We start from the raw sequence: 14,520 nt of genomic DNA on the forward strand, positions 1-14,520 counted from the left end.
TTGAGTCAAGACATTCAGAGTAAACATGGTTAGGCTATATCACCCATGTTCGAAAATATTCCACCTGTGCCTTCAGAGAGTGGAGCTAAAATGAGATGCTTCAAAGCATTGGTACTCTTATTGACTTAAGTGTATTTTTATACACAGGCCTCTTGCTTACGGTAAATATTTGTTAGAAATGTGATTATGTGTACATGTGTTTTAAATTATTGAAATTGTTGAAACATGAATGCAAACATGGTGTTTTCTGAAACTAATGCTTGCTTCTGAAGGTCAGTGGTACATACAAATCCAAGAATTGTGCAGTACATGGACGAAGTATTGAAAATAGTTGAAAACACTTGAAATATGACATTACTGTGTATGCTAGCAATGTATTATTACTATAATTACTATGTGGCAAAGTTCATATAAGCTGACACTGAAGCGCATATCTCTGCTTCCATCTGAAATGCCTATATGTATCCTAATTCATAGTTAAAAAAGAGACCAAACTGATGTTTATGAACTCAAACCATAGGATATCAGAGAGGGATGCCAATCTGGAGGTCAATGCTCAGTATGACAGGATGAAACTGGAGATACCAGTTGGAACACACAGCCTCGCATTCTCTTAAATAAGGCACAATATGAAGGTGACCAAAAAGGTATCAATAATTAATACATCAATAAATTATGCATTCCATAGAGCAGAAATTATACTACGAGAAACAATCGACAGCCTTTGTGATCACCAATTCTCCTGTTACTTTAGAAGAGCGGTAAACAAATAACGTACGGCTATTTTGCAGTCGGTGTGAAGAGTAGATGCAAGACCGTTATCAGTTTACATCTCGGTATTGGTTATACACAGCAGCGTGCATCACTCACAGCACCTGCACTGACTGACTGACAGGTTGCTTTTTTGAAGCCTCATTCAACCTGGCTGACTATAACGTGCATGACCAGCAGTGACACAGACATGCAGTGCACGGTTTGTTTGATAACGTTTCCATACAAAGGGCTGCTGTTTTACCTGTTCTAAGTACTTCAGCATGGATTCCATGGACTTAATTAGTTCATTGATGAAACAGACTGGTTCTTTCTGCAGTGGGCTGCCCTGAAGAAATTTTGAACAATGCCAGCGCTAGACTTCCCTGGAACAAACAACAGCCGGACAAGAAACACCACAACTCTCTGATCAACAACTTACGGACACCCGATCAGAAGATGCTACACACCCCATCTTAACCAGATACCTCAGGGTTTCAATTTCCCCAAAGCTAATTTGATCACTTTTGACACTCGACCCAAGATGTCAGGCGGAATTTAACCCACACTGTTGGTACGGCTGTTCAAAACAAGATGTCAGGCGTCACAGGTAGGGCGTCCGTCCCTCAGCCTCCACCGACCAAAACGGTCGTGATGTACCGCAACGGGGACGCTTTTTTCCCCGGGAGGAAGTTTGTGATCAACCAGCGACAGATGTCGACTTTTGACACATTTCTGAGCTCGGTGACCCAGCGAGTGGAGGCCCCCTTTGGCGCCGTGCGGAGCGTGTACACGCCGCGGGATGGGCACAGGGTGCGGGCCCTGGAGCAGCTGCGGCATGGCGAGGGATACGTGGCGGCAGGGGCGGAGCGCTTCAAGAAGCTGGAGTGAGTGGAGAGCTGTGCAGTGAACATGTGCTGCAAGACTGTGTAGTGCATGTGATGCCAAGTCCTAGCACTGCAGTCCCTATTATTTTATCTGGATTTATTTATGCAGTAAACAAAAAGCATCAACTTGTTCTGCTATTATTATTATTATTATTATTATTATTATTATTATTATTATTATTATTATTATTATTATCATCATTATTTTTAGGCTATTATTGGGATCCATTCAATAGCTTATTTATGCCTAGGCGATTATCTGCTGTGTAATGTCTGTCCCTTTGCCATTTCTACACCTTCACTCTTTCATTTATGTCACAGTTTACTTTTCAATACTTCAATAAGATTCTTATTATTTATCTTCATTCACTATTTCTGTTCAGTTCAAAGTGACTTTTGCTTAATAACAGAAGAACAGCATTGCTTTAGAAATCTGAGAAACAATAGTAGCCTAAACCACATTCAATTACAGTTAGTTGATCAATATGCCCTCAGCCTTGTGTCTAAAATGAATCCCATTCTCCATCCTAAACTACAGTCTACATGTCATTACACTCCTTTGATCTTCTCTGCAGCTATCTGTTGTGAATTGTTAAGCAGCCCTCTAAATTAACTCCCCTCAAAGACAATATATTTTATTGTGGGCATGGGAATACATTTGTGAGTCTTCATTGCATTGTTACGTAGTAATGAACACAGAATAGAATGAAAGAAAGTGTTGATGTTGAAATGGTCAGGGGTTGCCACTGTGGTAATAGTGACATTGCTGTGTGGGAGCACGTTCATAAGCAAACATGCACACACGGCCAGAGTTTTCTTAATTTTGATAATTTGTTCTTTATGGACAGCAGATGAATAAACACTGTCCATTCAACACTGTTAGGCCTGTGTGTTTGTCCACTTTGTCCATCTTATCTGTCAACCAAATCTTGCTTCATTTTATTTTAGTTACCTTCAGATAACAGCCAAGAAACCCCAACCAAAGAAGAATGAGCAGGTAAGAGGTTAAAACCACCACAGATTAACTACCTCAATCTGGTTTAAATGCTAGTTCCATGCAATTAATGCATATAATATATTTTACTAAACAGCCTCTGAAATCATACATACATCATACACTAAACAGAGCATCTTCACCATATTTGGGGGTGGCCAATAATATTTAATTTTTCAAAAACTATAATCAATTAAAATGATTCAGACAAATGCAAACTGGAATGGAAAGTATGCTATTGCAAAACATCAAGTACAATGTCATAATGAAAATGGAGATTAGGCTATATTAATTAGCCTCCCCTTTCACTGCATCACAGACATCATGTTTAGCCTACTAGCTTATTAGCTCACCTGAGTAATACTGGAGTGCAGTGCCATTTATTTTGCAACAATGGCCTGCAATTGAGATACAGGTGTCTTATTGTTAAGAAAGTGACAGAAAAACAGTAAACATAATAAGTGCAGGAAGTCTCCCTCATCCCATCTCCATTCCCATCTCAGTCCATGATGAAAATGCATCAATCTTTTGTAATGCATTTAAGCCCCATGTTTTTTTCATATACTGCAATGACAAATGTGTTACATGAATTAGGAATTGTAGCATTTTGGCATTTTGGAGGATTTTAAAGCAATTGAGCAATTGGTGAAAGAGAGAATACATGTCTATGCTATGCAGAATCATATTAAGATAGTATGCTTCATATAGTAGCCTATTAGTGTTACTGTTAATATGCTGCTGCTGCTGCTGCTGCAGGAAGTTGACCTACTCATTATCAGATTATTCCTAAACCACAAAAGTTAAAAATTAACTTGAACTCTTAAACCAATAGCTTGTTCATGCACAATGGAACATTTATTTCACCTAAAAAGGATTTTGTTTTTGTATGTGAGAGGTTTCTTTGAAGTTGTTTTATTTGTTTTCTTCCTTCACAGATTACTTTACATGAAAGTTTATAATGAATAGCACTGAATATTAGTTTAGATTAAATAATACACCTTTACTCAATTTACTTTTTCTGCAGTGCATGTTCCAATCTAATGATGTCTTGAAGTGGCCTCTTATTTGTTTCTGCTTCTGTGTTTTATTTTTCCTATCTTTTTGAGGGTAAAGCACCATAATCACCTCAGCTGTAAGATACCTTTTATACAGTAAAGAATTATTGGATGTTAACTCTTGTATATCAGTAGGATGGAGCAAGGCTCTCTGAGTCTCTCCTTGATGTTGGATGCTCCGAAGAAAATAAAGATATAATGAACAGCATTTCATAAGAAAAATAGTATTAACACTAAGCTTTGTGTAACCAAAAGAACAAGCAAGATTCAGGAACTTATACAGAACAATGGATCCTATACAAGTCATCTGTGAAGTCTTAGAAAGATGCTTTGAATATGAGTTTTCCCTGTGCCTGGACTTGAGATAAACAAATAATACAAGCAGAGGTTATTTTAGCCACTTGTGATTTTAAGATTTTAAGATGTTACTCACCTTTGCTAAAATACCTGAAGACATGCAGATTCAAATTCAGGAACTCTTGTATGCAAGTAAGACAACTGGACTCATAATCAACTTAATTAAGACCCACAGCTTTGTTCAGCAGCCTTGGAAATACAAAGAAGATTGAAGTAGAGCAAAAGAAACTCAAAGAAATTAGTTTGTTAGCCTTGGCTCTATTGCAGATGGAGAGTTTCTTGAAAGAGTAGTATGGAGTAGGTTTGGAAGAAACAGTAATTGCATAGTATTGAAAGGTAAACTGTCATAATTTAAAGAGTGAAGGTGTTAAAATGGCAAAGGGACAGACATTGCAGGAAGAGCATTTCTGAGATGGACTGAAGAAGCAATGAAATGGATCCCAAGAGTTGAAAAACAACCAAGAAGTTGTTCACAAAGAAAATTGTCCTGGTCACTAAATGCATAAATGATACCGAAACTGGAAACATCACAAACAATAATGAAAAGATATATTCATGGAATAAGAAGAACAGACATAACTGAAAGGGTGAAAATGATAATGTAGCCATGGGCTGGACACATTGTATGAACAGATCAAAGATGGACAATCTCAAACATAATGGCAGTCACATTTGCTTAAAATTTGCTATAGAAGTGTCTGACTCTGAATATGTGTGTGAATGTAATGGATATTCATGAAATCAATACTTTACTACAGAAGCAGGTGACAAGTGTATTTTAATTATAATCTTAACATTTATTGTCCAACAGCTCCACCATCAGTTGATGAGTGGAATTATGTTTATTTTGTAAGATAAGGTAAACGAACTCAGCTATGTTTCATACGTGTTTTTCCATGAATGTGCACGTAAGAAAATAGTTTCTACAGTGAAAATGCATATTATATATATATATATATATATATATATATATTTAAAAAAGTATGGCAGATAAAGGCTCTAGTGATAAAAAACAATACACATGGTTATTATGACAGAAAGACACAATTTCAAAAATGTACTGTGAACTGATACTGTGATTTTGTGATAAACAAATAGTTGGCAGGGTTACCCATGGAGTTCATATTGAACATTGATAGACTATTATTATTATTTGTGCATCAGAAAAAGTAGTTTTGTCACAATACATTTATGAAATGTTATACTTATTTTATTATAACCCTGTATACACCGATCAGCCATAACATTATGACCACTGACAGGTGAAGTGAATAACACTGATAATCTCGTTATCATGGCACCTGTCAGTGGGTGGGATATATTAGGCAGCAAGTGAACATTTTGTCCTCAAAGTTGATGTGTTAGAAGCAGGAAAAATGGCCAAGCGTAAGGATCTGAGCGACTTTGGCAAGGGCCAAATTGTGATGGCTGACGACTGTGTCAGAGCATCTCCAAAACTGCAGCTCTTGTGGTGTGTTCCCGGTCTGCAGTGGTCAGTACCAATCAAAAGTGCTCCAAGGAAGGAAAAGCGGTGAACCGGCGACAGGGTCATGGGCGGCAAAGGCTCATTGATGCACGTGGGGAGCGAAGGCTGGGCCGTGTGGTCCGATCCAACACACGAGCTACTGTAGCTCAAATTGCTGAAAAAGTGAATGCTGGTTCTGATAGAAAGGTGTCAGAATACACAGTGCATCGCAGTTTGTTGCGTATGGGGCTGCGTAGCCGCAGACCAGTCAGGGTGCCCATGCTGACCCCTGTCCACTGCCGAAAGCACCTACAATGGGCACGTGAGCATCAGAACTGGACCACGGAGCAATGGAGGAAGGTGGCCTCGTCTGATGAATCATGAGTTCAAGGTGTTGACTTGGCCTCCAAATTCGCCAGATCTAAATCCAATCGAGCATCTGTGGGATGTGCTGGACAAACAAGTCCAATCCATGGAGGCCCCACCTCGCAACTTACAGGACTTAAAGGATCTGCTGCTAACGTCTAGGTGCCAGATACCACAGCACACCTTCAGAGGTGTAGTGGAGTCCATGCCTCGACGGGTCAGGGCTGTTTTGGGACCTACACAATATTAGGCAGGTGGTCATAATGTTATGGCTGATCGGTGTATGCAGCACATTTATGCACACATAACATATATTTCAATATTAATGTTTTAAGTACCATCATATAACACAGGAAGAAATAATCAGTGTAAACTATTCATTTACATTAAAAATATATTATTTTTTCTTAAAGGAGAATGCAAATATCTAGCCACCATTGATGTAGGTGTCTGCCAAATGTATAAATAATAATAATATTTTTCCATTCCTTCTTATTTATTGCTGACTATATATGCCTATATTTATATTGATTCTAAACATATTTTTCAGTCTTGTATCAGCCTCACCCAATAATATTACAGAGGGGTCTGGCTGTGACTCTTGTGGTAAATATATATCAATGGTTTTCCAACACTGAATTAATTTCATATTAGGTTTTGTATGTTTTCAAAGCAACAGCTTTGTTTAAAGCTTAAATCTACATGATGCCAAAAGTGTAAAAAGGCAAATACTAATATGAGGAATAAGAGCGGGTCTTATTTTTAAATATGTATTATTTTCCTTTTGACCTCAGATACGACCCGTGATTCACAGCAGAATAATTGTCCCAGCAAGATGGAAAAACGTTCTACATGAGATATGCAATATAAAGTCAGTATGGATTTTAAATCTCCCTCAATTAAATGTATATCATAAGGTAGTAAAAAGTACACTCACCTAAAGGATTATTAGGAACACCATACTAATACTGTGTTTGACCCCCTTTCGCCTTCAGAACTGCCTTAATTCTACGTGGCATTGATTCAACAAGGTGCTGAAAGCATTCTTTAGAAATGTTGGCCCATATTGATAGGATAGCATCTTGCAGTTGATGGAGATTTGTGGGATGCACATCCAGGGCACAAAGCTCCCGTTCCACCACATCCCAAAGATGCTCTATTGGGTTGAGATCTGGTGACTGTGGGGGCCAGTTTAGTACAGTGAACTCATTGTCATGTTCAAGAAACCAATTTGAAATGATTCGACCTTTGTGACATGGTGCATTATCCTGCTGGAAGTAGCCATCAGAGGATGGGTACATGGTGGTCATAAAGGGATGGACATGGTCAGAAACAATGCTCAGGTAGGCCGTGGCATTTAAACGATGCCCAATTGGCACTAAGGGGCCTAAAGTGTGCCAAGAAAACATCCCCCACACCATTACACCACCACCACCAGCCTGCACAGTGGTAACAAGGCATGATGGATCCATTTTCTCATTCTGTTTACGCCAAATTCTGACTCTACCATCTGAATGTCTCAACAGAAATCGAGACTCATCAGACCAGGCAACATTTTTCCAGTCTTCAACTGTCCAATTTTGGTGAGCTTGTGCAAATTGTAGCCTCTTTTTCCTATTTGTAGTGGAGATGAGTGGTACCCGGTGGGGTCTTCTGCTGTTGTAGCCCATCCGCCTCAAGGTTGTACGTGTTGTGGCTTCACAAATGCTTTGCTGCATACCTCGGTTGTAACGAGTGGTTATTTCAGTCAAAGTTGCTCTTCTATCAGCTTGAATCAGTCGGCCCATTCTCCTCTGACCTCTAGCATCAACAAGGCATTTTCGCCCACAGGACTGCCGCACACTGGATGTTTTTCCCTTTTCACACCATTCTTTGTAAACCCTAGAAATGGTTGTGCGTGAAAATCCCAGTAACTGAGCAGATTGTGAAATACTCAGACCGGCCCGTCTGGCACCAACAACCATGCCACGCTCAAAATTGCTTAAATCACCTTTCTTTCCCATTCAGACATTCAGTTTGGAGTTCAGGAGATTGTCTTGACCAGGACCACACCCCTAAATGCATTGAAGCAACTGCCATGTGATTGGTTGGTTAGATAATTGCATTAATGAGAAATTGAACAGGTGTTCCTAATAATCCTTTAGGTGAGTGTATTTTATGAGTATATACAGTGAGGGAAAAAAGTATTTGATCCCCTGCTGATTTTGTACGTTTGCCCACTGACAAAGAAATGATCAGTCTATAATTTAAATGGTAGGTGTATTTTAACAGTGAGAGACAGAATAACTACAAAAAAATCCAGAAAAACGCATTTCAAAAAAGGTATACATTGATTTGCATGTTAATGAGGGAAATAAGTATTTGATCCCCTATCAATCAGCAAGATTTCTGGCTCCCAGGTGTCTTTTATACAGGTAATGAGCTGAGATTAGGAGCACTCTCTTAAAGGGAGTGCTCCTAATCTCAGCTCGTTACCTGTATAAAAGACACCTGTCCACAGAAGCAATCAATCAATCAGATTCCAAACTCTCCACCATGGCCAAGACCAAAGAGCTGTCCAAGGATGTCAGGGACAAGATTGTAGACCTACACAAGGCTGGAATGGGCTACAAGACCATCGCCAAGCAGCTTGGTGAGAAGGTGACAACAGTTGGTGTGATTATTCGCAAATGGAAGAAACACAAAATAACTGTCAGTCTCCCTTGGTCTGGGGCTCCATGCAAGATCTCACCTCGTGGAGTTTCAATGATCATGAGAACGGTGAGGAATCAGCCCAGAACTACACGGGAGGATCTTGTTAATGGTCTCAAGGGAGCTGGGACCATAGTCACCAAGAAAACAATTGGTAACACACTACGCCGTGAAGGACTGAAATCCTGCAGCGTCCGCAAGGTCCCCCTGCTCAAGAAAGCACATGTACAGGCCCGTCTGAAGTTTGCCAATGAACATCTGAATGATTCAGAGGAGAACTGGGTGAAAGTGTGGTCAGATGAGACTAAAATCGAGCTCTTTGGCATCAACTCAACTCGCCGTGTTTGGAGGAGGAGGAATGACCCCAAGAACCCAAGAAGGTTCGAGTTGCCAAACGTCAGCCTCGAAACCTTAATGACTTGGAGAGGATCTGCAAAGAGGAGTGGGACAAAATCCCTCCTGAGATGTGTGCAAACCTGGTGGCCAACTACAAGAAACGTCTGACCTCTGTGATTGCCAACAAGGGTTTTGCCACCAAGTACTAAGTCGAAGGGGTCAAATACTTATTTCCCCCATTAACATGCAAATCAATTTATAACTTTTTTGAAATGCGTTTTTCTGGATTTTTTTGTTGTTATTCTGTCTCTCACTGTTAAAATACACCTACCATTAAAATTATAGACTGATCATTTCTTTGTCAGTGGGCAAACGTACAAAATCAGCAGGGGATCAAATACTTTTTTCCCTCACTGTATGCTGTGTACTGAATTTGAAACATCTGTTTCAGCAATTATTAAATATACATTTGTAAGAAAAGGGGCTTAAGCTGAGCATCACATGTTGTTATATTTTGTAGTGTTTTTACAAATGGAGATATCTTGGTTCCTCCAGCTCGGATACTAATACCAAAATATACTCTAAGAAACTGGGATCGTGTGCTGGCCATGATAACAGAGAAGGTACACCTTCGCACAGGGGCAGTACACAGGTAAGGGCCACTTGCCGATGTTTTTAATCTTCACTTATACATTTGCGCTGATAATCTTTCATGAAGGAAAGTGAAAATCAAGGGAAATAATGGCAGTATATTTATTAAAAATAAATAAGATGGCATCCCAAATATTTTTTCCAACCATTATAGAGTAATGGACCAAATACTACTAAAATAACAAAACAAATCTACCATGTTTATTGGGTGCCCAATTTAGAAATGTATGTGCTTTAATTGGGAGACTAATTTCAGATTTTACATGTATGTTAGAATGCTAGAATCTATTAGATTAGATACACCAATACATGATGATAATAATAATAATAATAATAATAATAATAATAATAATAATAATAATAATACAAAAGTCTGGTCTGCAGTCCTTTATGCAGAATACTGCTTAATTTGGCTTTAACATTTTTCAGTGTTTTAACTACATAGAGTAGGAGTAGAGTGGCAGCTGTGTTACCAGGATTTTTATTTGCAAAAGTAGTAGCCTCATCACAAAACATGTAAAAGATAAACAAACTGTATAGTCACTTTATTTTCTTTCCCTAGACTATGCACATTAGATGGGACCTCATTACTTGGTTCAATTGAGTTGGAAAATAACCAGTACTATGTTGCTGTGGGAGCTGAGAAATTTAAAGTCTTGCCATATTTTCAATGGGTGCCCTATAAAGGATCAATGAATGACACGGGTCATGGGTAAGAGACAGTTTGTGGGTTTTAAATTGTTTATGTGGACAGTGTGAATAATACAGTACTAAAATTAATTGTTTGTGCAAAACCTAAATAGAGGATTTTGATTTCATACACTGCTTTACATTGTTGACTGGAATGACTGGAGTTTGAGATTTTATTTACCTACAAGGTGGATATACTTTGATTTTAATTTATAAACATTTAAGTAAAGATATGTTGTGTGTTGCAGGTTTCACAGTGACTATCTACCTCCAATAGGAAAAGGCAGGCATACAAAAGACATGGTAGGTGCTCTTATTTGATAAATAATCAACTGGAATTTAAAACTGGGGTTGGGGAAATAACAAACCTAAATGAAAGTGACATTGTTTTTCTTTATCATTATTTAGAAATGCATTGTTTCGTCACTGTTGACAGCAAAGATACTGATATAATCATTTATATATCAAATCGCATTCAAATTCTTTCAAGATTAATATGACATATAATTTATCAACAGGGGACCATTTTGGTAGCATTTTGTGGGATGTTGTAAACTTATTTTTTTGAAAGATTGAAGGTACAGTGTGATATGACAAGCAGGCTTCATTTTCAAAAGTTACAAATCAGGATCCTTACATTTATTTTGCTATAAATTACTATACATTTTGTTGATATTCAAATGTATTGCACTTAAGTGTATTTTTAGGTACAAAGAGATTATATAGCATATTTCAATTTCAAGTGCTATGAAAATGTGAAATAACTTTCTCATAAACTAATCCCTAATCTGTGATGGTCACAAAAGCATATGTTCTAAGTATCTTGTTATAACATATATTTAAATATCTACCAAATTAAAGCATTGTTCGTAAAGAATGATTATTCAAGCATTCTGTATGGTACTGACAATAAAACGTATAAACTGTTGAAATACAATAATTTCTCAAGGCAAAAAATGAAGGAAGTGCTGCTTGCTGATTTTAGACAAGAGCTACTTGGATTGGGGGTAGTGGAGCTGGGGTATGTTTTTTGGTTGCTACAACAATGCCTGTAGTAGGTCTAACTGTTTCCACTGTGCACTTAAACTAATACTAATTTCAAACAGATTCTGAGTGAGAACAAAATAAAATGTACCCTGGCCTGATAACTCACGTTCACAGACTTTTCCCACGTTCACCACCAGATGTTGCAGTCTTTCCAGTTGTGGTTTCTTTTCCATGGCTCCCTGTTCACCTTATTATTGGATAATCTATCCCTGCCTTATTACCTGGTAACTCACCTGCCTCTCGGTTTCCTGACTCATTATTCCCTGTTCCCTGTATTTAGACCCCTTTGTTCCCTCAGTTCAGTGCGAAGTCTTGTTTGCTTTTCAGTAACATTTCTGAGCGTTTCTTCATATATTGACCTTTGTTTGTTCCCTGGATTCATGACTCTTGCATCTCCCATGTCATTCCTCTTTGCCTGTTCCTGACTTGTCTGTTTTCACGACCACGCCTTCTGGATTTCCCCTATTGCTCTGTTTGCCAGTTCTCGACCCTTTGCTGGTTTCCGACCTGTCTTTTTGTTTTCATTTTTGCCCCGCACTTGGTTCCTATGCCCTTGGCTCCGAAGGGCTTCTAGTAGTGTTACAATAACACATCTTAGAGGATGCATGCGAAATAATATACATTCTCCCAGGCCTTAAATAATGCAAGTGGCAAGCTTAGTGTAAAAATGCAGGAAAATATTTTATGATTTTACCTCAAAACGAAAAAGGCCAGTGTTATTTGGCTTTATATTAATTTGTGTATGCCAAACCACCAGATGTACCACATTACTTTCTAAGGAACTAGATCTGAACAGCAATGACTTGTCATGGTACTATTGTTAACTGTAAAGAGAATAATAATACAATACTCTCAAACCCCATATCATGGGTATATCACCTGATGAGGTGACAACAAACTGTTAAAATGGTATACATCAGTTCAGGTAAGCAGTGTGGTAGGATAGATAACCCTGTGGACATCAATTATTTCCATACAGGCAGCATTTTTCTTGCAGATTTCATACTATGACTATACAATATGTCTTTCCACTGAGAGTTTTTTTTATTTTTTATTATTATTATTATTATTATTATTATTATTATTATTATTATTATTATTATTATTTTCTTTTTTTAAATATATATTCATGCCAATATAGGAAGCACACAGTACAGAGGGGCAATTAACATTTCCAGTAATTTCAGTTGTTGCCCACCAATCAGAGTTAGGCATCCCTATCATCAATCATTGCCTTACAGAAGCACTGTGTTACCTTGTCTTCCACTTTGATAAGTATCCCTATGTGCCACTTGATCAAGTATGGTGTGTCCTATAAAGTGAAAAAAATCACTTGGAGGTGGTGCAAAAAATAAAAACATAAAAATAGGCTTCATTTTCTAGGTGGGACCATTTCTATTGTGATTAATTAGATTCTGTGTATGCTGGTGTACATCATTATAGGATCAAATTGTTTCATTGTCTTTCAAGGATTATGCGAGTGGAAGTCAAATTAAATATGTATTTTCCCCCACTCATAATGCAAATATAGCTGTGTTGAAATAAGAGGGGGTCAAAGTAAAATATCACACATCTGTTTAGATCTGTGCAATAATTACACATGCTTAGCCTGTATGGAAATTCGTCATCTGAAAGTTCCTGTTGCTTCCTGGTGTTTCTCACATTCATTAATCAATCTTCCAAAAGTCCCTGTGAATGGTGAGAGTTCAAAAAGGGAATTGATGGTGCTTTCACAAGGGGACCAGTTAACTAATCCTAAACATACTGTGGAAATGAGTTATGCATTTTGATGATTCTTCATGAATATGAATAAGTATGATATATAGAAGTTAATGTAATTTAAATGATGATAATGTAAAATTAATTGTTTAATACCAGCATATGAAATTATTTTTCTGGTGCATCCATACATTATGTTGATGTCATACATTAGTCTGAATACTAGTTGCCTTTCATGTAGTACAATATTAAACATAGTTTGATAAATTGCAAATATTGCACTCTTGATCAATTGGAAAAAAATCAATTTGACTGTATGATTTAATGCATATTAAGTCAAGCTTTGTTGTCACAGCTTATATAAGCCTAGATTTATCCTTTGAGGCCTCTTATTTAAGACCCTAATTACAATTTTGGACTCTCTATGTGATAGGCAAAAGCTCACCGCTCTGAAATGATTGACGATAATAATAATAATACGATAATGATCGTCTCGAAAAAGGCATCAAAGGCTCTGAAAGTTGTCTCTGTTGTCTCTATATATATATACACTCACCTAAAGGATTATTAGGAACAGCTGTTCAATTTCTCATTAATGCAATTATCTAATCAACCAATCACATGGCAGTTGCTTCAATGCATTTAGGGGTGTGGTCCTGGTCAAGACAATCTCCTGAACTCCAAACTGAATGTCCGAATGGGAAAGAAAGGTGATTTAAGCAATTTTGAGCGTGGCATGGTTGTTGGTGCCAGACGGGCCGGTCTGAGTATTTCACAATCTGCTCAGTTACTGGGATTTTCACGCACAACCATTTCTAGGGTTTACAAAGAATGGTGTGAAAAGGGAAAAACATCCAGTATGCGGCAGTCCTGTGGGCGAAAATGCCTTGTTGATGCTAGAGGTCAGAGGAGAATGGGCCGACTGATTCAAGCTGATAGAAGAGCAACTTTGGCTGAAATAACCACTCGTTACAACCGAGGTATGCAGCAAAGCATTTGTGAAGCCACAACACGTACAACCTTGAGGCGGATGGGCTACAACAGCAGAAGACCCCACCGGGTACCATTCATCTCCACTACAAATAGGAAAAAGAGGCTACAATTTGCACAAGCTCACCAAAATTGGACAGTTGAAGACTGGAAAAATGTTGCCTGGTCTGATGAGTCTCGATTTCTGTTGAGACATTCAGATGGTAGAGTCAGAATTTGGCGTAAACAGAATGAGAACATGGATCCATCATGCCTTGTTACCACTGTGCAGGCTGGTGGTGGTGGTGTAATGGTGTGGGGGATGTTTTCTTGGCACACTTTAGGCCCCTTAGTGCCAATTGGGCATCGTTTAAATGCCACGGCCTACCTGAGCATTGTTTCTGACCATGTCCATCCCTTTATGACCACCATGTACCCATCCTCTGATGGCTACTTCCAGCAGGATAATGCACCATGTCACAAAGGTCGAATCATTTCAAATTGGTTTCTTGAACATGACAATGAGTTCACTGTACTAAACTG

General features: G+C 38.3%; 1 protein-coding gene across 1 annotated transcript in view; it reads left to right on the top strand.

The window, feature by feature from the left end:
* The first annotated feature begins 111 nt into the window (after window positions 1–111).
* Window positions 112–14,520, top strand: part of dcdc2c (doublecortin domain containing 2C) — a 132,529-nt gene continuing 118,120 nt past the window's right edge. The window contains exons 1-6 of the mRNA XM_066698191.1: window positions 112–1,637; window positions 2,586–2,634; window positions 6,669–6,745; window positions 9,422–9,553; window positions 10,115–10,264; window positions 10,491–10,545. Coding sequence (XP_066554288.1) covers window positions 1,345–1,637; window positions 2,586–2,634; window positions 6,669–6,745; window positions 9,422–9,553; window positions 10,115–10,264; window positions 10,491–10,545 — 756 coding nt within the window. The 5' untranslated portion in view covers window positions 112–1,344. The remainder of the gene's footprint in view (window positions 1,638–2,585; window positions 2,635–6,668; window positions 6,746–9,421; window positions 9,554–10,114; window positions 10,265–10,490; window positions 10,546–14,520) is intronic.

This window comes from Amia ocellicauda, chromosome 1 (genome assembly GCF_036373705.1).
Source record: "Amia ocellicauda isolate fAmiCal2 chromosome 1, fAmiCal2.hap1, whole genome shotgun sequence".
Classification (NCBI taxonomy): domain Eukaryota; kingdom Metazoa; phylum Chordata; class Actinopteri; order Amiiformes; family Amiidae; genus Amia; species Amia ocellicauda.